This window comes from Dryobates pubescens, chromosome 11 (genome assembly GCF_014839835.1).
Source record: "Dryobates pubescens isolate bDryPub1 chromosome 11, bDryPub1.pri, whole genome shotgun sequence".
NCBI classification, from domain to species: domain Eukaryota; kingdom Metazoa; phylum Chordata; class Aves; order Piciformes; family Picidae; genus Dryobates; species Dryobates pubescens.
Window position 1 is genome coordinate 17,994,780 of NC_071622.1, and position 22,723 is coordinate 18,017,502.

The 22,723-nt window shown below is 39.2% G+C and overlaps 1 protein-coding gene across 1 annotated transcript in view; it reads right to left on the reverse strand.

The window, feature by feature from the left end:
* PKN2 (protein kinase N2) overlaps window positions 1–21,730 on the reverse strand; it is a 54,363-nt gene extending 32,633 nt beyond the window's left edge. Inside the window, exon 1 of the mRNA XM_054165327.1 lies at window positions 21,383–21,730. Coding sequence (XP_054021302.1) covers window positions 21,383–21,430 — 48 coding nt within the window. The 5' untranslated portion in view covers window positions 21,431–21,730. The remainder of the gene's footprint in view (window positions 1–21,382) is intronic.
* Window positions 21,731–22,723: the final 993 nt, after the last annotated feature.

Sequence of the window (22,723 nt, forward strand, 5' to 3'; positions counted from 1 at the left end):
CAGGCATATAAAAAGAATTGACTTCCTAAAAATAGGATTATTCAGTAGTGACAAGAAACTAGTACAAGGGTTCATAGCCAAAATGAAGGAAACCAACCATGATGTTTTGAACATTTTGAGAAAAAAACCCAAACTGAAAACAAATTCATATAGCAACTGTACAGACAAATATTTAAGTTATAAACATATGCAAATTAGGTCCAGATCTGTGATTTCCCTGCTTGCGTAACACATAAGAATTGAGCCTATATATATATATAAAAAGCCCTTCATTATTAGTATACTACTATTTAGCTTTAAAAAAGAAATCAAAAGAATGTTTATAAATAAAAATGGGTGCATTTTGAAACTGCAATCCTTTGCACGCGTTCTGCAAGCTTTCTAGATGTAAACTCATCATCTACATCCTTCAAAGCATGGTACAACACTTCAAAGTTGACAGAACAAGAGGTAAATGTGAAAAAACCCAAACCAACAAACCCTAAACCCAAAAGAAAACCTATATTTAATATTCCTATAGTACCTGAACTATGTTACAATTATGTCAAGAATGTAATTTCTCAAACACAATGATGTAGTTAAATTATAAATAATTCAGAAATATTCTTGACTAGGGTTTCCCAAAGTGACTTCAGTTAGTTATCTATTGAACAGTAACATATTTTGTTACAAGGGAGATTTTTATCCCTCTAAGACCTACTTCCCACCTGTTAAAGGGATACTATGTTCTTCATAAAAAGGTTTCTTGGAACCCTTGTTCCACATACAGCATCCCTCACAAGTATTCAGTTAAATTAGATCTCCATGATCACCTGTAATTTGCATTCAAATTTCCAGTAATTAAGTTGGAATTCTCCTCAGCTTGAGAAGTCTCAGCAGCACCTCTGTCTCCTGGACATAAGGATTTCAGGATAGAGAGTCTTCTTCAGTCTGTTTCTGAGACAGCCAAGAGTTCTATAGTGTGGATGCTAATACTGCAAGCTGGTCACATTGCCTGTGACTTGAAGTATTCATCTTGAGATCCCCTTCCAAGCCACAGATGATACTTGTCTCTCTCTTGTCATCCACAGTTAATTATACTTTTGAACTAAAAGTATCCTGTCATCTAGTTACCTGGATGTGTCACCTAGCACAAAGGTCACTGTGAAATAGTCTTCCAAGGAGGCAACTGTGCACTCTGTGACCCTGAAGGTCACTGTGGAGATCAAGAGCATGTTCTACAAGCAACGCTGCTCTGCTTCTGTGCTGACACGTTTTGCTGCTGGGATGCAACAAAGTTTGAGACAGATCCTCATGCCAGAGAGATGAGCAGCCTCTGTCATGCTCCATTTTAAAATTGAGATAATGCCAAGATGGACACAACAGGACAGAATATCCAATAGTTCCAATAGTTGAGCAAGAGAGGCAAGTCAGCATTCTCCATTAAGAAAACACATTCCAAAATGCCAAACCTCAAACACTACTTTTAAACTGAGAAGTGACATAAACCACCAGATATTCTCACTTAATTTGATGACAATCTTGTTAAATCTCATTATTCTTTCAAACAATTCTTTTTGCCATTTGGATAAACTCCCTCCCAGGTTAAGCCTCACATCCATTAGGTAGGTGTTCCATCCCATCAGTGTGAGAATTAAGTAGGTCAAAAGCAACAACGGCTGGAGGTGGGGGCCAGGTCATTTCCTTTGCACTGCTCAAGTAGGCAGGATGCAAAGATAGAAGAAATCAAATCATTCACATTCTCTATGCCAAGAAACCATCAACAGACTTTGCACAGCCACTTCCTTTACTAACCCTCCCAGAACCATTTAACATAGAATATACTGAGAGTGGAAATGCTCTGAAGCCGATAATGACTAAACCACTCCTGCTGGCAAAATAGAAGAGCAGGCCTTGCTGCATTAAAATCTAAGACAAAAGAACAGGCAGCAAGTTACCAATTTACAGTTTCTTCTGTAATTCTGGTAGTGTTCTTATTGCTGGTTAAAAGAGAGGCACCCATCTTTGCTGAGTAGTCCCAGGACTCAGCATGGTATCCTATCCGTTGCACCACAGCAGACTGCTGGTGACCTAGTTCTTTGTCCCAGCAGCAGTGAAGGGCAGCAGGCACCCAGCGCTGCTCCTAACTGCCTGCTTCTGGGCTGTATGGGAAGCAATTAGAGGCAGTGGTGCATACTTCTTTGCACTGGTAAAATACATGTTTATGTGCCAGACTAGAGATTTCTGAAACATTTCAGCATGTAATGAAACTGAAGCTATGTTTATTACAATATACTATCATGGACCACAAATTAGATACTACTGCTTAATAAAAAAGCCTACATATATAGCTTTCCTACTGCAATGGCCTAATGACTCAACTTTGCTTTGATTGCTGGCTCAAAGACAGCCTACTTATACACAGATAAATTCAAGAAGCCAGCCTTCAATTTCTGTACTCCTGGGAAATGTTTTAAGTATGCTTGCTGAAAATAATGGGTAGTGGTCTGAGCATGTCTTTTAATAATACACAGAGTCTATTCTGGCTGATGTGGTGAAAGAGAGTAATAATGGTGTTTATGGAAACCCAGGGTCAATTCTTAACCAAGTAATCTGTAGAGCAGGTGCCTTGCCAAACTGCATTTACCACCCAAGCTCACATATAAGAATCAACCAACTAAATTTCTGACTGATGGAAATGGTACTGCTGCATAGAAGAGTACCATAAAGCTGAACATAACAGAAAATCTGCTTAAGTTGTGTAAACTTAATGTCTTCCAATTCAAAATGAGATCCTCAAATTGCCACCACTTTGAAGGGAAAGGTAACACTAAAATCCCAGGCGCCAGGACCTCACAAAGACTTGCTCCTGAGAGCACAGTACTGTTGCACTGTGTTGTGCCATGTATTCACCATAGAATATCTAATAGGGCAAGAATTCAGATTGCTCACTTCTGGCAGGGATTGTTACAGAGAGATAAGCGGAGCCTTAAACTACAGCACCCTTAACAGCTGGTGGGTACTCATGCACAATGCAACTTATACTTTGCACTAACTCACAACGAGTGCACTCAACCTGCCTTTAGAATAAATAACTAAATTTTTAAAAACCCAAACACCACAACTCACAGTAAAACTGTATTTTTCCCCCTCAAACTATCAGCATGTATTTTTATATGCTATTGACTTTTAGCAATAATTTCAAGAGATGATAATAGATAAATAGACAATAAGAAAGCCTGTTTGACAGCTATTGTAAAAAATGCTTGGCTATTTAATATAACTGCCATCATGTCAAATATAAAAAATTATTTTGATCTTATGTATGATTAAAAAAATTTGTCATAATACAGAAAGACTAAATGTTTATTAATTTTTCATTTAATTGTGAAGAGCTGTAATACAGATTTGGAATGATTAGACTTTTGCATAATTTTATGAATAATCTTTTAGAGAAGGTGAAAAAAAAAATTAAAACAAACAAAAAAATGCAATTTTTCTGAGCTCACTGTCAAGGTCCCCAAAGCTCTCCATAGTAATTCCTCAAACTACAGTAGCCTTTGATTTTAAGAACAATGTTTATCGATTGCAAACTTCCCTTCTCCCCACCCTCCCCCCACGAAGTCATTCATAAAACCAGATGTGATGGCTTGTCTGGATTACTGGAACTACATAGACTATTTCCTCCTGCCCAGAAGGAAATGTGACTGTAGTCAAGATCTCAGCACTCACCCAGTGTCATGAACAAAACAAAACAACAACAAAAAAATATGTTGGAGGCTTAATAGATTTTGGCATTAGTTGGCTGTGCTAACATGTCACAAATCAGGATTTAAATTTAATCTAAGTCACAGCTCTCTGCTTTGTAACAAGAGGGTGTTTAAGGCACAAATATCCATAGTGTATTGCATTATACATGGATGAACTCAAGTAGGACATGATTAAATGGGGTTCAATTCCTGCATGCAAACAGTGAGTGCCTGCCTGCATCTCTACGACATGAAATAGATACCATTTAGAATAGAATAGAATAAACCAGGTTGGAAGAGACTTAAAAAAGTGTTCCTCCTAACAGCCATGGCCAACCTACAGCTCTCAGTCAGCTGGTTCCCTCTGCCTCTCTCCCAGTTTCAGCTGCTGCTCTGATGAATCCCTCAGGAAGAATGTTTGCTTTTAATCACACAGTAACTGCTGGGCTACAAGCACTCAGTCATACAGCACCTGTATGAAAAGCCTTCTGGACTACCTCAGCCAGAACTTTGCACTTTCATAGGTAATAAAATTCTCTGGTAATTCTTTGCCAGCATCTAGGATTCCAGCCACAAACAATGCTTGATTAGGCCAGCATTTACTTATGTAGAGAGCATAATCTCCAAAAGCTGCCCTAACAGCAGCACAGAAGTTGTGTCCATGCGGTGCTGTGCCAATATTGATTATAGAAGGGGGCACAAGAGAGATTTCCTCACAGTGGAAGGAAAACGTTCAAAGGAATGCTGCCTTCAGCTGCTTCTCATTGTAGCAAGTCTTGATGGTTATATACTAGGAGAAAGACCTGCAAGGAGGCTTGCAAAGAAATATGACATTAAAAGAAATTCTCCACAACCATCTTTCTCATGATTTTGAGGACTTGACCAAGGCAATATGCAGTTGAATCTGAGATCAGCAGTTGGCTACAGTATCCAAGAAGCATAACTAGATATTCTTGCTACAGCTAGGGTACAGACACGGGAGTAGTTTCTAAACTTTTTATCTGTAACTTCCAGTTCCTGCTCCCAGCCAAAAATTCCAGCCCACCACACCAGAAACAAACTTGACCCCCTCTAGTTTCAGGTGTGCACAAGAAACAGCACAAACTTCCGTTATGATGAATGAGGCCTGCTGTCACAAATTTGATATGCATGTGTACAGGAACAAGATCAGCATAAGAAATCATAATACCACCACTCCTCCATTCTCTTTAAGACCTTGCTGGTTTAGTTTTAGTTTAGCTTCTGGTTTTCAAGTATGTGTGAAGTACCAATGATAATAACAAGATAAAGAAGCAGAATACATTCTCAAAAGAAAAATGCATTTTACGTGATTAATAGTTTCAAGCAGACCACACACAGTAGTAGAAGGTCTATTAAATGCCAAAATACAAACAAACTCTTTCAACATAGAGGGGAAAAGGTTTTTATGAACTGTTTAATACCATACTGCATGCTGGAAATATCTCCAGGAATGATGCATCATAGAAATGTGCCAAGAAGACTGAAGTAATTCTCTCTAAAACACGGCCTTCCCTAGATGCATGCAATAGAAGCACTGAAATGATAGTTTCTCATCTAATTCCTGCTCAGAAGGAAAATCAGGTGGATTAAATTACAGTTCAGTAAATGAAAGAGAAGCAATTTCAAAGCAGCACAATATGCTTTTTAAAAAGAAGTCCCTTAGTCACAGCATCTGAACTGGAGCTATACATTTAGTATACTGAAGTGTGCAGTGAAAATGAGTATGCACCTCTGTCATATGTCCTACGGCCAACACAGAAATTCCAGGCAAAAACTTGTCTTGCATTTGCCAAATTTGATCTGGAAAATTTACTCTTCTTTTGAGACACACTTTGGGGGAAAATTCTTAAGATTCCATTGGACAAATCAGTATGTAAAGCTCAGTAAATAGTGGAGAAATTACTATTTTTCTGTGTTTGACAGTTTGAGCCTACCTTGAGGAAAAAAAAACCCCAACACTTGAATTTTAAAGTTGATAGCAAAAATAAGCACTGAAAGGGAGTTAGGTTTTGGTGGGCTTTGGAGCTGTTTTGTTTGTTATTTTGAACACTTTCAAATAAACATGGTAGGTTTTTTGTTTTTTTTCCTTCATGGGGACATCTATCATTTTCTGAACCACAAAATTACATCAAAAACTTTCTTCTAATGGCCTAGAATTATTTCTTGAATATTTACAGCATGTACTTTTAAAATAACGTGTACATTTTAAGTTTCTTGCCAAATACTACATATTTTAGAAATTAATACACTCCTTTTGGATTACTTCTAGAGACTAAACCAAGGAATTTTGGAAGATAAATTCTTGTTGCTAGACTTGACTCAGTTTAACCTGATTGATTTCCCTGTACTTACGTTTAGCTACATTTGGTGCAAACTCTGTTTTACTGCTCTGAAATGCTTCCAGTCCAACATAACTTAATGAAGAAACAGAATTAGCGAAGATATAGTTAAGGCCATGCAAATGTTGTGTGGAGAACTTGCTTCTAAGTACCAGTAATACAGAAACTAGTAATCTGTCCACAAGAGATAAATACCCTTCCGCTTCCCCAAATGCTACATAACTAGTAAAGTATCTGCTGAAGTGTGTGCTAAAACACATAAAATAAAGCATTGCATATAGCTCAAGATGTTTGGGGGAAAAAATACTATTGCTGTATTATCCAAGCTACAGGATATAATACTTAATTTAGTGTAAGAAATTTTTCAAAGGTAAAAAGGTCAGTCAACAGACATGAGTCAGAATCATGCTTTATGACTTTGATAACTCCTCCTTAAACACAACTCACTGTACAAAGGTGATAGTTCCTTGGGCAAACATCCAAAGATATATATTTGCCTTACTGTAAACTTAACATTGCAACTATACATTTTCAAGGGCTGTAATATTAACTTTTAAGATAAACTTGAATTTCTGCTTGGGATGAAGTTTTAATCACTGTGCAGAAATATCAAAATGAAGCCCCAAGGAACCCCAGTTATTAATACTTACTGACAAACAGGTCCACTCCCATTTGTGAGGTGGTTTCCTCCTATTACAATAAAAATGAATTAGATAATAGCTACTATTACTTAATTAGAAGCTATTTGTATGTATCTCAAATAATGCAACAAGTTGAGCATTCTTCTTGTCCATAAATTCAGAGTATCAGCTATTGCCACACCTGTAAGTGGTAGTACTTTAATTGTTACACATTCTAACTAAGCTACAGAAGAATGCTAAAATGCCTTCCTTACTCAAAACCAAGTCAATAGAATTTGGGACTTCTCTGCTCTTTCAGTGCAGTTTAAAAATCCTGAATGACTTCAATAATGTAAAAGAAATCCTAAGCTAGTTAACAGGAATTTCTCTAACAGTTGTCAGGATGGTGTTGAAGAAAAATACACTAATTACTTTAATCTGAAAAGAAGAACAAAGTGATCTGTGTATTGAAAATATCCATTTCTGGGATGGGCAATTACAATTTGGAGGACACAAACAAAAAATGTGTTTCTGGCAATTAGAGCTTTCAGAACAGACAACTGATAGGTTAGTCCATTTAACTTTACTATATTTTACAGGAGTTATTTTTAGTCATTGCAAAACTAATGGAAGAGCTGAGAGTCAACATTCCACTCTAATTAAGCCATCGTCTTTAGCAGCCAAGTATTTTGTACATTATAAATGCAGCAATACATATCAGAGATAATACTAACATCTGTTTTATGAGGCAACAGGCCAAGTGGCTAAATACTAAACCTCGGTGAAGGAACCAGACTTTTTTGCTTTCTAAGACTGCGTGTCAATGCCTTTGCCACACCTTATGGGTTTCTCCAGCTTGGTAGCTGAATCTTATATTATAGGAAAGAGATGTATGTTTGTATTTATAAAGGTACTGCATCTTCAAACTCCAGAACTGAGAAATCTTTTACACTACTTTTGTCTGTATTACCTGAAGTTACTTAAGCTCATGCTCTACCCTTCAACTAGCTGGAAATACTGCTCCTGTTTTCATCTCCAGCAGTAAAATAAGGATGGAAAGGCCTCCTTAAATCCTTCCCTCATCTTTATAGATGGTCAGTACAAATAAGTACTGCCACACCCAAAATTTTGCTTTCAGAGATGCAGGCATCTCATTCCATGCCTTTCCAGTAAAAGTTTATGGATGAACACAGAGTTATTTATAGAAGCATTACTTCACATCCCCATTTGTCTGAGACTTTTAGAGAGCATCACTGATGCACACTGTGATACATCTGAACACTGTTTTTGCAGTCCTTTCTCTGACTCTTAAAATATAGTAGGACATTTCTCATTGGCTCTTAATGTCCATTTTCTATTTAAGAATTCCCTAGGTATTAGAGAAGACTTCAAGAAATAGAAGCCCTTGTCAACCTACAATACAAGCAAATTTCCTGACTTAACTGCTTTATATGCAATCAAAAAGAGGCAGGTGACTTCACTTACTGATTATTTGGACTACAGAAAAAATTCTTAATACTGCTTAAAGCTTAAAGTTTTGGTTTTAAAAACTTTCTGCATTTTCTTAGTTTTTAAGACCCCTGATCCCACACTAACCTGCAGCACAGTAATCCAAATCTACCTTCTCATGACCCACAATGAGCCTCTGACATTTATATGAAATTGACAGCGATAATACAAGGCCAGGATTTTAGCTGAAGGGGTCTCTCTCTCTCTCTCTCTCTTTTTTTCCCTTTTCATTTGGTTTTACTCCTTATGCTTAGCCTCAGTACCATCTCCCAAGTATGATGCTACTGATTTTCAAATATACTTGGGTAGGGTTCTCTTCCATCTAACTCTTGTTACCAGTATTGGCTAAATTGAAAATGGGAAATACCAGCTTCCAGATAACCCAATGCACCAGTGAGACCTGCAATCTAACAGAAACAAAGCAGCATAAACTAACAGCTTTTCAAAGCATCAGGTATAGATGTGCCTATAAAAGCAAATCTTAAAGATTATGTTATAAAGCCAAGTTTACATAGTAATGGCAAAAAGCTCTCAAGTGTATTAAACTAGGAGTTGCCATCATTGGAGGTTTTCAGGAGAAGACTTGATGGGGTGCTTGGTGCCGTGGGTTAGTTGTTTGGGTGGTGTTGGATAGGTTGATGTGTTGGACGCGATGATCTTGAAGGTTTCTTCCAACCTGGTTTATTCTATGTATATTCTATGTATATATTGCTTTTTATACTGACAAGTATTCAAAAAGCCCAGAACGAGGCATATTTGTTAGCAATTGCTATGCCCTGCCTTTTTCAGAGTGGGTAAGATTACACATGCACCATATGTGTTTTCCAGCATCAGTCATGTGAATGGAATCTTGAACATGGCATTTAGCATCGGTTTATGCTAATTTGTTAATATTAAAAGCCTCACCCTATCTTACACAGCACATATACACAGCAGTTTTCACACATACTTACAATTTTAAACAATGTTCTGAGAGTATTTGATGCCAATAGGCCAGTGAAACTGATTTTGACATGTTCACATGTCATTTCAAGACATCCTTCTTCAAGGCTGTAAGTTTTGTTTTCCACTTTATTCCAGTTCAGAATCATTTTATTAAGCAGTCTGAGAAAAACCTTTAGTTAGTAACTGAAACTGTAGCATGAAAAATATGTTAAAGAGAAGCAGAATATTCTCCTTTATTAGTAACCAAGAGCTACAAAAAAATACAGTACATAGGACATTCAGCAAAACCTTCATGAAGATGTCCTTTATGCTAAAGAAAGACATTTCTGCAGTCAGAAGCTATTTATGGTTGAAGTTGAACCTGTTGCATTCCCAAGAGTACCTACTATGTATTCCTCTGTAATGACCTATCTAATATAAAGCATGTCATCTTTAGGAGACAAAAATATACAAAGCAAATTTTGATTGAAAAACACCATCAGGAAGACTTCTTTTACTTGAGCAAAGTGACCAAATATTCCGTCAGAGACTTAAATTTTAAGAGGCTGTATAAGAAAGGGGTAGATGATGGTAGTTTGTGGGTGTGAGGCACATGAGTGTGTGCATTTTAAGGCTCACTCAAGCATTCTATTGAAGATACGAAGAGTCACAAGAGAAAAATAATAAGCAGTCCCTAATAAAAAATAGAAATTAAACTACACAAAAATAAAGTACTCTCAATCTGTCCACACCGTCTTCCAAAATAAGATACTGTATTTAGCTCAGGCTAGCATATTCTCAACTGTACACTTCTCTGACTTTTCTGAGTATTACTGGTTACTTTTTAACACCCTTTCCCACTGTTTTACCTAGCCGGGATGCAATGAATTGGCATTATTATAAATATTTTGGTTTACAGTCAGTGCTTCTGCCAAGACACAGATTTTCCCCATTTTCTGACAATGCCAGAACCACAGCCAGCCTTTCCTGTCCTCCTCAAGGTCAGCAAAAGGAGAAGTGGCATCTCTGATCATTCCTAGTATATGCTACTAAAATGCTCAGTGTTTCTGTAACTCAAATTTGCAGGAATCTCCAGTAGGTGTACTTGACTATGTACTAAGCTTCAAGTACAGTCGTTATGATAAAGAAACACTTAAATACTTCATGACAGTAGACAGCTTATTTTGTAGCAGAGTGGAAATTCATAAAAGTAATTAGAAACATCTGACATTTTCAACATATGTGGTTACACAAAAATTAGTGAAGGAAATCTGCAGAAAATGTGACATGCTAGATGGAAATCAAGAAGAAAATAATTTGATTGTACAGTGCAGAAAATGCATGTGAATAAACTCAGATTATGGGTGCCTGCAGTTAAGTTTTTAACAACTGTACACACAAAGTACTGTATAAACCTTAAATTGGTGGTAAATTAATTCAAACAAATGCAACAAACAGGAAGGCAGACAAATGCAAAAGAAATGAAATATTACTTTTGAGTCCATAAAATACTATTGTCTATTATAGAAAGGCAAGAGTTATAAAAATTGGAGGCCTTCTGCAGAATGTTCATCTCCCAGGGTCATTTGGTTCAAGAATCAAATTGGAGTTCAAGAAATCAGTTACCACGTGCATGGCAGCTGTTGCCCTGACTGTTTTAAATTTTGAATTGTCATCCTCCCATCACTTCAGCAGAAAAGATGGAAGACAAATCCTAGCAAGCTGTAGAAAAATAATTAATGGGTTAAGTTTCAAGAACAAAATTTGAATAATCTTCCCAAGGATATTGTAATTTGCAAATGATAACTTTCAACATCCAGTCATTCTCAGCCTAAAACACTAGCTTCATGCGCGCTTAAAAGTAAGCTACAAACAAACTCAAATATTGAAGAAAACATGCTTCCATTAAAGGAGATTGCCGAGTCCTAAATGGGCAGCAGTTCAAGAATGCTACACTAGTAGTCAGGCATGTACGATTTACAGCACTTTTACTTTTCTACTGCTGCCACTAAGTTTAGAACATGTTCTACAAAAAAGCCTTGCTGATTTTGAAGTGTTCTTTAGATCTCTTTTTTGGGATACTTTTCAATATACGTATTTGAAATCCTGTCTTCACTCTCTCATCAGTAACCATTTGTTAGAATCGAATTTGCTGTACTGTATCTGTACTGCCCATTATGCCCATGTAGCTCCCCATGTGTTCCAGGAAGGTTGTCAGCAGCAAACACCCTTACAAATTCAGAGCTTAATAATGTTCCTTTTGTCTTTTATTTTTAAGAAAAGTTGACACTTCTTTGTCAGCATTTGTCTTAAACTTTTAGCCTACATGATTTGAACATTAGGGAAAATATAATCTTGTCATGCCATATGCAGATCTGTCTATAAAGGGAACATCCTCTTAAAACACATTCCATTTAATTGTTTTACAAAGTCTTCACATATAAATAAACACATGAAATACAAAAGCATTGGATGGCTTTACATATTATGCTTATAAAAAGCAATAGACAACACAAGTCAATTTGCATTCCTCCTGAATTCTCAACAACAGTTTCAGAGGCTTTTGAACTTCTGTCATTTAAAAATCCAAGTGGCAACATGCATCACAATGATGAAAGAACAATTTCAGCCTCATATCTAATAACCTAAATGATGTAAATAGTGTTAAGTCCTAAAATGTATCATAAAAGGTATTATGTTCCTCTTCCTGCAGAAGAAATAAGAAAGGTAGGCAGAACAGAAATAAGCAAGTTTTATCCATGTATCTCAAGACTGGCATAAAAGTTTCCTGCCCACATTATAAAACCAAGTCAGTTGTTAGCAGAGAGCTTTGGAGCATCTGGAATCACCAAAACCACTCTCCTTGTTTATTTTAAAGATAATCCTTCACCCCAGCAGCATGAACAAAACCAAAATCCCGGATTCTAGTGGCATAGCTGAGTTATCATGATAACATGCTCAGAGTTTGTCAAGCCATACAAGACAAGAGAAATAACTGGCAATTTTGAAAATTAATCCAGCACCATGAGAACTTCGAAAACAATAATTTTGTTACCTCACATTTGTTATTTCTGCACTGCATTGTCAGGTTTTTTTTCCTCGCAGATTTTGCTAGACCTTTGAAGCACAGCACAGGTATTCTATTACTGCAAATGTTCAGCTTGTCATTGTCTGGGATTTCCCCTACTAAATATTCAAAATGGCTCACAGTTCTATTCAATGGCTCACAGAACTACTAAGTGACTGACAAATGTATTCACACCAAACTGTAATGCTTTACACTCTTCATTATCTTTACAGACAATAATTTCATAGCATTATTTGCACAGCAAACTGCCTTTGCCCCAAAATTCAATCCCATCCATTTCAACTGCATACACTTTTTCTTTCACTTGAATTAGATTTTTTCAGAACTACTCCTTGCCTTAAATCCATAAAAGGTTTAGCAGTAACTTCTGAATGCTAGCAAATAAAGCTGTGGTCATATCCCCACATTTGCCTAGTGTACTGCTACAAAACCTTAACACTGCTCTCAACCTTCAACACCAAGCTAAACAAAACTACATCTCCCATCCACGCATGAAGTTCAAAGCAATTTTATTTTCAATGCTTTTTCAGACATATTGTGACATCTTCCCTTTGAAGAATACGAAGCTAGAAAAGAATTGCCATAGACAGTGTGTGGACTGTGTTATCTGTGTACTCATAAACTGGACTCTTTTTGCAGTCCCTAGCTCAAATCCATACAGGAGAGTAAATCTCAGGCTGTAATTTGATAAGCATTTCGCTCCATAAACCAGTATTGCAGGCAAAAATCAAATCAAATAAATAAAAAGCACCACCAAGAACCAGCAGTCCTATCCTCCCCTAACAGTTTGTTCCTGCTCCAGACCATTCACTGATATGTGCCAGTACAAACCTTCATGTGGCCACAGAGTGTACCGGATTGTGAACCTGATCTGGCTGAAAACTAACATAAGGGGAGGAAAAACCCACTAAACCAAAAGTAACAGCAAAGTATGTTCACTGTATAGCTGTCTGTGGAAATGCAAAGCAACACAATGGGGCACAAACTCATTTTCAGGAGCAGTACCAATTGACAAAAGTCTGACAATTTCCACCTCAAGTCTGTAGGGAAAAAGCTTCCAGCTCCAGCACACAGTGTGGTCAATAAACCATCTAGACCTTTTCCATTCTAAATTTATGCTACAGAACTGCTGCATATCTTAGTGATTAGCAACAAAAAAGCTCAAACTGAATATACCTGAAAAGACAGTGAAAAAAATTAATTACAATTCCTAAATTCACAAGCAAATTATAGTGTCAGTGATATACTAAATCATGTAGCTAGTATTATTTCCTTTTATATTAGCCAGTTTGTATTTCAGACATTAAAAACATCCCCAACTTTTCTCTGCTTCCTTAAAGCAACACTTAATTTCTCCTCAAAAAGTTACATGAACTTTTTACATTAAAAAAATGTACAGGCATACAGATTAAAAAAATACTTTCAGAACAGCTATGTACCACAATTATTTGCAAGTACTATTTCTAAATCAGGTAAGTAACAATTACACCTACCACTAGCTATTATTCCTTTTAACAACCCAATTATTTCAATAGTCTAGCAAACATTGAGTACATAGAAGAATGTTACAGATGTATTTATGAAGTTCACATACATGTATTTTATTTCTAAATTTCCTAAAGAACACTGTCATGTACAAATCTGTTAAGTGTTTTGTGTATTAACTCTTATCAGGTAACAAAAAGGGTATATGAGGCCTTACACACCAAGGGTTGAGTTTTGCTTTCTAGGTTGAAGGTCCAGCACTAATTCAGAACACTACTGCTATTGTAGCAATCCACAAGAGAAGTTCCCCTTCCTGACCTCATCCTGCTTGCCAGTGTTTCTATTATATTAAAAGTCTCATGCTATAGCTGGGATTTATTTAAGAACTTTGATGCTATCTATTAGCACCTTGGAGTTACAGACTTACTCATGCCTTCTCCTGGCTATAGATCTGCCACTGGTATCTTGTGAGACTCCAGTGACCATTGTGAAAAGTTAGTGGAAAGCTGTCCCCATGGCTCTTTGCAATAGAAATAGCAGTTCCGGTACTTTCGTTTTCAGGTTAACATGCTCTTGTGTTTAATGGAAACTTAAAATCTGTGACCCTTGCTACTGTGTTACAGGATGGCAAACGTTTGAAAAACCTCAAGGGAAAAAAACTGTTTGCTTCAGCACCAGACTACCATACATAACACCACAGACACGAAACGTATTGTAGGCTTTTGATTCAAGCTCTGATCTGTAGTCATTTAGGGAACAAGTCAGAAACTCTCTGTCATTTTAAACCCAATACATATTCAATGAAAACTGGAAGCAGAAAAAGGTATTAACTTCATCACACACACATGAAGCTTTTTACCAACAGAGCCCAGTTTTCCTTATTTGTGTAAAGGGCCAGAGCAAATCCTTCCTGGGTTCTGCCACATACTGACCAATTTTTTATGGCACAAAAGTAAGATAACATGAAAAAATCTGCATATACTAACCTTTCATAGCCCAGTCCAGCTCCTCCCAGTCAATCACTTCTTATTTGGTACCTGATAGCTATCTATAGATCTATAATACAACACCAAAGACATTCAGGAATTGTCCTAGCAAAACACACTTACACTAATGTCATGGCTCTTCCCTGGTTACTCAGCAGAAACAACAAACTACACTGATGAGAGCACAGTTTTGCCATCACAGTGCATCAACTCCAGAAGTGCTCTGTACACCACTGTAGCAGCAAGCAGGAACTACAGATGAAGTGGACATAATGCTGATATACAGTATAGGAAGATGCAGCTATACCTAACATCAAGAAAAATAGAAGGTGTGGCATACTCTTAAAAAACAATCAGATCGGTCCCACAACTGAGCCATCATAACTGATCACATGTACTCTCTAAACTCACCTTATTTGTGAAGTTAAATGCATTAGCCTGCAACAGGTTGCATTCATCCTCTTCTCCAACCCACTACAACAGGAGCAGATTTCCCAGCAGAGCTGTTCCATCTAGGCTAACATAAGGTGCAACTGCACACTACTATCCTGTTCACATTAGTGTGTACTCACCACAGAGCTCAGCTATACCCTCCATACCAGCTGCCAGAAGTTGCACTGGCAAAGCTGATGGATGCCACAGAACTACATTAGTTTAACACAGTCACAGAATTCCTGAAGATTTGGGAAAGCACCTGAGAAAGCACCCAGAGAAAATCTACAAAGCAGAGCTTTGCTCCACAGGATGCATGCCTAGATTGCAATACAAGTAGTGAGCTGTCAAACAGAAAGTAACTGTAAAATGGCAGTAACAAAAATGGCATGGACTTGTGTTAATATGACATAATTACACTGCTGCAGTTCAAATAAACAGATGAATCAGATATAATGTTGCTTCAAGGACAGGCTCAAAGCATTCTGGCAACTAACAGCACTACTAGTTTCTGTTTCAATGTAGCACTTTTGAAAAGCACCTCTAAGTAACAGACGTTATGGATGAGATCCTACAACATAAATCCCAATTCTTTAAAATCAAAACACCCTGCATGTCCCCAGTCCAAACAATAACAAAGAAACTCTTTTCCTTGCGCTAGGAATTGCAGACCCAGCATTAATAATTAACACTTCAAAGTACCATACAATTGCCTTTGTCCACAATACAGAGCAATATCCCACGAGAAATGTTCAGTCCATTCCTGAACCCATTCATTTACTGGATCCTCATAGAGAAAATAAAACAAAAGCCTGCCATCAACCAATTTGTACCAGTTGTGTAAATGCTTTCTAGAAAAAGCGAAACCAAAAAGGCGACAGACCTTAGCACTGCATATAACACACCATAAGGCTTTTGTTACTCTAAGCAGAGGCCATGTAATGTCTTAGTCTCTAATTCAGCAAAGCACTGAGACATTGACGAAGAGATTCTTAATCCCCTCATTAAGCTCTTAAACCAGTGCTTCCCAGTGCAAAGGACATGTTTCTCTACTTATTGTACTACAGATTTTAGGTTACATCGTGATGAAGTGCAACTCACAATGTATAAAACTGTTGCAGCAGAGCTATTACACATACTGTGACAGAATACTTTTCTACTAGTCATCACTAACCATTTATTTTGAGTTAACATAACAGATCTGGATCTTTGAGAGACATCTGCTCTGATAAAGAAAATTCAGTCAAATATATACAAGTCTGTATCATATACAAGTTCCTACTTAATAGGCAGACTGACAGAATGCAGAAGGTGGGCGGAAAAAAACCAAACCAAACCAAACCCAAACAAACCCTAAATCAGTCCAACTACCTAAAGGTATTTTAAGTACTGTTTATGTTCCACTGTATATTTTACTTGCATAAGTTTTGAACACAGTAACGTTTAAAGAGTAATATATATCCCAAATGCAAAAATCTGAGACGCTTCCCTAAATCCACCAGCCCTGGAAGTGTTTGTAGGGATCCATAAAGCCCCTACAAACAGCTGTATGCACATTTTCATGTCTAAATTGTGGTTCAGGATATTCTCATTTGAATGTGACATTTTCTTGCTCTGAAAAAAGAAGAGTAATTCAAAATTATTTGAGGCTAATCTGTCCTATCTGAACAGCATTTGAAGGTAGTCTTGCTGCTGAGTGTTCAGCCTAATTACAGTGTCTGTTCAAAACAGATTAATTAGGTTACTTGTACCTTTTTAAGGTGTCCTTAGGCACTTGACCACAGCTAATAATAAACACCCAGTACTTTTTATCTCTAAAAAAGCAGGCATCATTACCTCTATTCTAAAGATGAGGAAACTGAGACATGAGTAAGCAAAGTCATCTGCTTAATGTCACCTAGCTGAGAACACAGCAGCCAGGAATAAAATACAGGTCTTCAGAGTCCCATCTAGTAGTTTGATCCAACACGGTGAGGTACAAGTGCCTAATTTAGTATACATTTCATATACAAAACAAAGTGGTGTAATCCAAGACCTGACTGTCCAATTTATATAATGCAGACTAACAAAATACTGAACATTTCAAAGCCACATTGATTTAATGAATATTCTTGCCCCTGATATGAAACAGAAAAGCAAACCAAACAAAAATCTATGCTGGATGTGTCATTGTGTAAGCACAATTTACATTTATTTAAGTTGTGGTACTGTTCATCACTATTAAAAAAAACCCAAAACAACACAAATAAAAATTCTGGAATGAAATTTATACTCCAAGATCCCCATGTACAGCATCTTAGGAAATCAGATGACTAGAGCTTCCATTAGAACAAAACCACTGAAAAAAAGATTAAATCCCTTTATTCTGAATACTACAGAAATAAACACATTTTGCCAATGTTGTGTCATTTATAGTTCGAAACACTCATTCCAAGTTTGCTTCAATTTGAAGCAAATGAAAGCCTGTCACTATAGAGCACTGCCCAAGTTCTCCATTCTTAACCAAACAATTTCATTTAAGCAAATGGAAAGCCAAATAATATACTGGTTTGCTTTTTTGCTTGTTTGTGGGGTCTGTTTGTTTGTTCTTCTCTAACCAAGTATTGCTTTGGAAGCACAATTTTGAGTAAACCAAATTTTTTCTTCAAATAAATCCTGCAACATTAACTAAAGTCTAAAGTTTAAATCACCTACACTGCTATCTAGAAAAGTGTGGTAAGCAACAACTAGAAGTATAAACATGCTATCCCTCTGCCTATACAATAGCTTTATTTAAATGCTGAAAGTAATAATTTCTGTAACCCCAGCAATAATAATTTGCTATGCTAACATCCATCATCACTGCCAAGGAAGCACACACCTTTGGAAATACAGACTACCTCACAAAATCAGATATTTTTTTTTTCTCTCTAATAAATTCTAAAATTTCTCTAATTTTAAAAAATAAAAAAGACCTTTTTTCCATTTAAAAATTAGAAGATTTTATTTCATAGATGCCTCATTCAACAACCTACAGCATAAGTTAAAATCTAATTTTATGAGGAAACAGTGGCCACTTCCACCAGGAATCAAAGTGTTAAAGGCTGTGCAATTCACCTGAAAGCAAGCAGTGGAGAGGCTAATTTACCTGCTGGTAAAGTTCTAAAAGGATGCAAGCTGAAAGGACAGCAGCATTTTGGAAGGAACAGCAGCATCAGCAATACTGGTTCTAACCCAAGCTTCTTCCCCCTCCTACAAAAGAAGCTGTACTGGAGATAAAAGGAGGTGAAAAGGTACACTGGATTTATGCAATTTCTCAGTCTTCAATAATCAGGCAATTTTGCTGGTGAAGCTACTAAGCAGAACAAACTAAAAAGAGGATCTGTTTACTTCCAAGTTTATTTTGTACAATGCATTTGCTGACTTCTGAGAAGTGTTGCATTATTCACTTTTAACAAACTTGCTTTGAAGCAATAGGATTTTAACTGTCTGTAAAATGTTTGAACTATGATACAGAAAAATGGAGAAAACATTTTGCAGAAAACAGAAGACAAAAAATCTAGTGTGTATTTGCTAGCAGAGGTTTTTAAGAAGCTGCTCTATCAGATATGGAGTCACTTTTTAAAAATATGGAACTGTCACTGTAAGAAGGAAGATCTAAGGCCTATTCAAGGCCTGTTAAATTAAACCCAGCACACTTCGAAACAAGTACACACACCACATCTATGTTTTATTGCTTTCTTCTTAGCGGTTAACTGGTTTGCTCATTTGTTTTTTGTATTTTCTCAGAACCCACTTCAGATCCTGTTAGTCAGTAGTTGTGAAAGTTTGCCAATCTTTATTTCAGAAGAGCTCCATTGATTAACAACTAGTGATCCACTTTTATTAACTCCATCCAAATGAAACAGTTAACTACTTGTATCAAACTGGAGTATGCAGAGGTATCATAACCATGTGCATGCAGAACATAAAATATCAATAAGCAATTTGTTGCATTGATCACTGACTGATACTTCAGGTTCCATATCAGAAACAAACCTGGCATTAATAAGCTTGTTTTCTGTAGGTTTTCAAGAGCATTAGAAAAACATCTAAACCACATATTGCCTTTCTAGATCCACCCAAGTATGTTGACACTTTCAACATTTGCTGTAGCCATGCATTCTACAACTTCCTCATCCTTTCTGTGCAAGATTGCAATATGCAAGTAAAAGCCCATTTTACATATAAGCACTTTTTAAGTTAAGAGTTCATTAGATAGAGGAAGTTTCCTCCTGAAGAAACATGAGAGAAATGGTGTATCTCACACTTCACTGTAGTTCCCTTTACTTTGGGAACACGTCAGTAAAGCAGCTTTTATGAACAGGCATATGAGACTAATTTGTTTTGAAGAATTCACAAGGAAAATTATAGAGATTCCTTTACTTTCCACTGCTAGTACATGTCACTGCAAATAAAACACCTTTACAGTGGTTCTTCCTGACATGTAAGTTCCTCTTAAAAATACCTACAAGTTTGCAGTTTACAATGCTTAAAACCTACCGGGATTTCCATGCTAACGTCATAACCTTTCTGTCTTGCCCAATAAAATGTATTTTCCAATACAGAAGTTACCGCATATGATAGAAGAGACAGGGCAACCCAAGGATCTAATCCATCCTGGTTTTGGTTGTTTTGTTCTTCATTAGTATCACTGTCATTCTCATTTTTCAAGGAAAAAAACCTGTAAAAGCCCAACCCTTCTCACCCTCAACAACAAAAAAGGTCCCCTCCAAAGAATCCCCCCTCTCCCCATTTATATTGAAATTAATCTGAACCTCACTATCAGTACAAAGATTCTGCTTCCATTCAGCTTACCTGTAACACTACCATAGTTACTTATTCACACAGTTCACCACTTCAAACAGGTTTACCAGCTTATATATCATCGTATCAAGTTTGTATTAACATAACGATTCTTCCCAGACACTTAGGAGCTACTGATTAAAGTTCAGCATTTTAGATGGATTCTTAGCCTTCAGCCATCTCATGTGCTCATATTAAGTAGACTGCTACATCTCTGTTGTGCCTTCTTTTCCTTTGTTTAAGTGAGCACATCACAAACATATAAAACTACAGGAGAATTTAACAGAATTTAGGAAATAAAATTCCTCCTTTTTAAAGCATGCCTTTCCAATTTCTACTTGAGCATTACATTCAATGCTTTCCATTTATGGACTTCTTACTCCGGCTAATTGTCCAACTAATAAATTTCAAAACACATTCTTTGTCTGGCTAATAGTAACAACTTGGGTAGATTTAGTGGTGTATAGAAAAAAGCCAAACCAACAGGGAATAATAAAAAATAAATTAAAAGGAAAAGCAAGCAAGCTTTTTTTTGCACAAGGAAGCAGAAGAGCTAGCAGGTTGAGCTGACATTTAAAGATAAGAGCCCACAAGTGAAGTTCCCGAATTGAATCCAGCCCTAGAACGGACAAGCAGAAAACTAACAGTTGCACAGGCAACAGAACCTAGTCCAAGTACAGGATGGAAAGCCAGCACTTAAGTCTTCAGGACCTTTTACAGTGTTGGGGGCTTGTTTGGTTATTGTTTTTTTTTTTTTAAGTGACAAGAATTACTGCCGTGCGACAAATAACGTTTTCAAATAACGTAACAAATAATAATTTTCTCTTCTTCACAGGCTCCAAGTTCAAGGCCTACCTAAAGGAAGCTGCTCCGACTCCTGCGCGGTGCAGTATACAGAGGAAAAGCTCTCAGCTTGACCCTAAGGCAGACGGTAGTGTGGCTACCGAGATCCCCTCCGGCCGGGGCCATGACGAGCGCCGCGCCCGGGGCGGGAGCGAGAACTACCAGCCACCGCTCCGGCGGGAGCGGGCAAACCTCCGCGCTGGCGGCGGGTGCTCCCGAGCCGACGGGGCCGCGGCCAAGGCGGGGGGCGCGGCCCGGGGCAGGCCCTGCCGGAGGGACGCGGCCGCTCGGCGAAGGAAAGGAGGGAGCCGAGCGCAGACAAAAGCGGGTCGCGGCCGGCAGCGGGGTGGGGCCGTGACCGGGCGGCGGCGCCTCCGCTCTCAAGGGAGAGCAGCGGGAAGAGGCCTGGGGTGGGCACGGAGCTTCCGCCGCTTTCCCGGCCCGGCCGCGGCGTGCGGTGGGCGCCCCGCGCCCAGCGGCGGGCAGGGGGCGGCGGGGCGCGGCGGCAGCTCCATCCTCTTCGCGAGGGAGGAGAGCCAAGCGAGGCTGGGGCGGTGCCTGGTGGGACGCCGCCGCCGCTTACCTGGAGCTCGGTGAAGAGGATCTCCCTCTCGGCCGCATTGGACGCCATTGCGCTGGGGTTTGAAGTCCGCACCTGGACGCTGCTGCCGCCGCCGCCGGCGGGGAGGGGAGCGAGGGAGGCGGGTCCGGGGCCGGGACTAAGGGCGCATCGGGGGCGGGGGGAGCTCTCCGTACTCAGGCAGGCAGAAGAACGCGGGAGAGGGACGCGGCCGTCCCCCCTCCTCTCATGGGGGTCGCGCCGGGCACTGGGGCGCGGTGCGGTGCGGTCCCCGCCGGACCGCGGTGCGCTTCCCCGCCCAGGCGCGGCGCTCGGCCCTGGCAGCGTTCGGCCGCCGCGGCTGCTGCTCCAGCGGCCGCCGCGGATGTCGCACCATTTGGCTGTCACTCTGTCGCAAAAGCGTCGCTGCTTTGCGGCTCCCGGAGCACGTGACTCCGTGTGTGGGGAGGAAGAGCCGGCTCCCTGCGGGCTGCCGGCAGCCCTCCTCCGCCCTCCCGCGGGCAGAGCGGCGCGAGGCGCGGAGCGAGAGCTGGGCGCGAGGGCGCGCGCGTCTCGCTCTCCTCAGGCCGTCGGGCTCCTCGCCGCATTACCGCGCTCCCCGGGCCGCGTGTCCCCCCTTGTAAAGTCTCAGCGCTAGGAGTCCTGTTGTTTTCTCCTGTGGGTGCGGGGGGCGAGGGCGTGTGGCACATCTCTGGTGTTGAGGGCTGCAGGGTCTCGGTTCTGCCAGGCCGAGGAGATGGGCAAAGCCTTCTGGTCGGTTGTTAGCAAAAGCAGCTAGCTCAGGAAGGAGAGGTCGTGCTTGTCTCAAGCGCCCGGAGAGAGGGCAGCCACCTGCCGCCCTGGGGACCTGGAGCGGTGGCCCAGGAGGTTGTGGTGAGTGAGGGCTGTTAATGCCGTTTTTATTAAAGGGCTAAACATACGTGCTTGGGGTGCTTGGTGAGTTTTTGGGGCGGGGGTCGGTGGCGCTCTTCAGGTAGTCTGCAGAGTGACAAGCTTCTGATAGCTTCAAAGTCAGTTTGAGTGTCTGGGAGGAAATGGTTTCTCTTCCCTCTAGGCAGCATGTGACACAAGCGTTTATTCTCAGTTTCCTGTCTGTTGGTTGGGTTTTTTTCCAGCTGTCCATAAACGTGTCCTTTCTGCTGGCTAGTCTATACACATGAACATTCTCATTCCATGTTAATATTGGATGTTACGTTACATTCATGCAAAACGCTGTGTGGAGCAATTAAAACTGGATTTCTTTGTAGTTTATGTTAAACTGATAAACTGAGGCATTATTGATAGATTCATCTTGATGCCAGTATCAGCATTTGTTCTGTTCATGCTAGTGCATCCATGTATAGC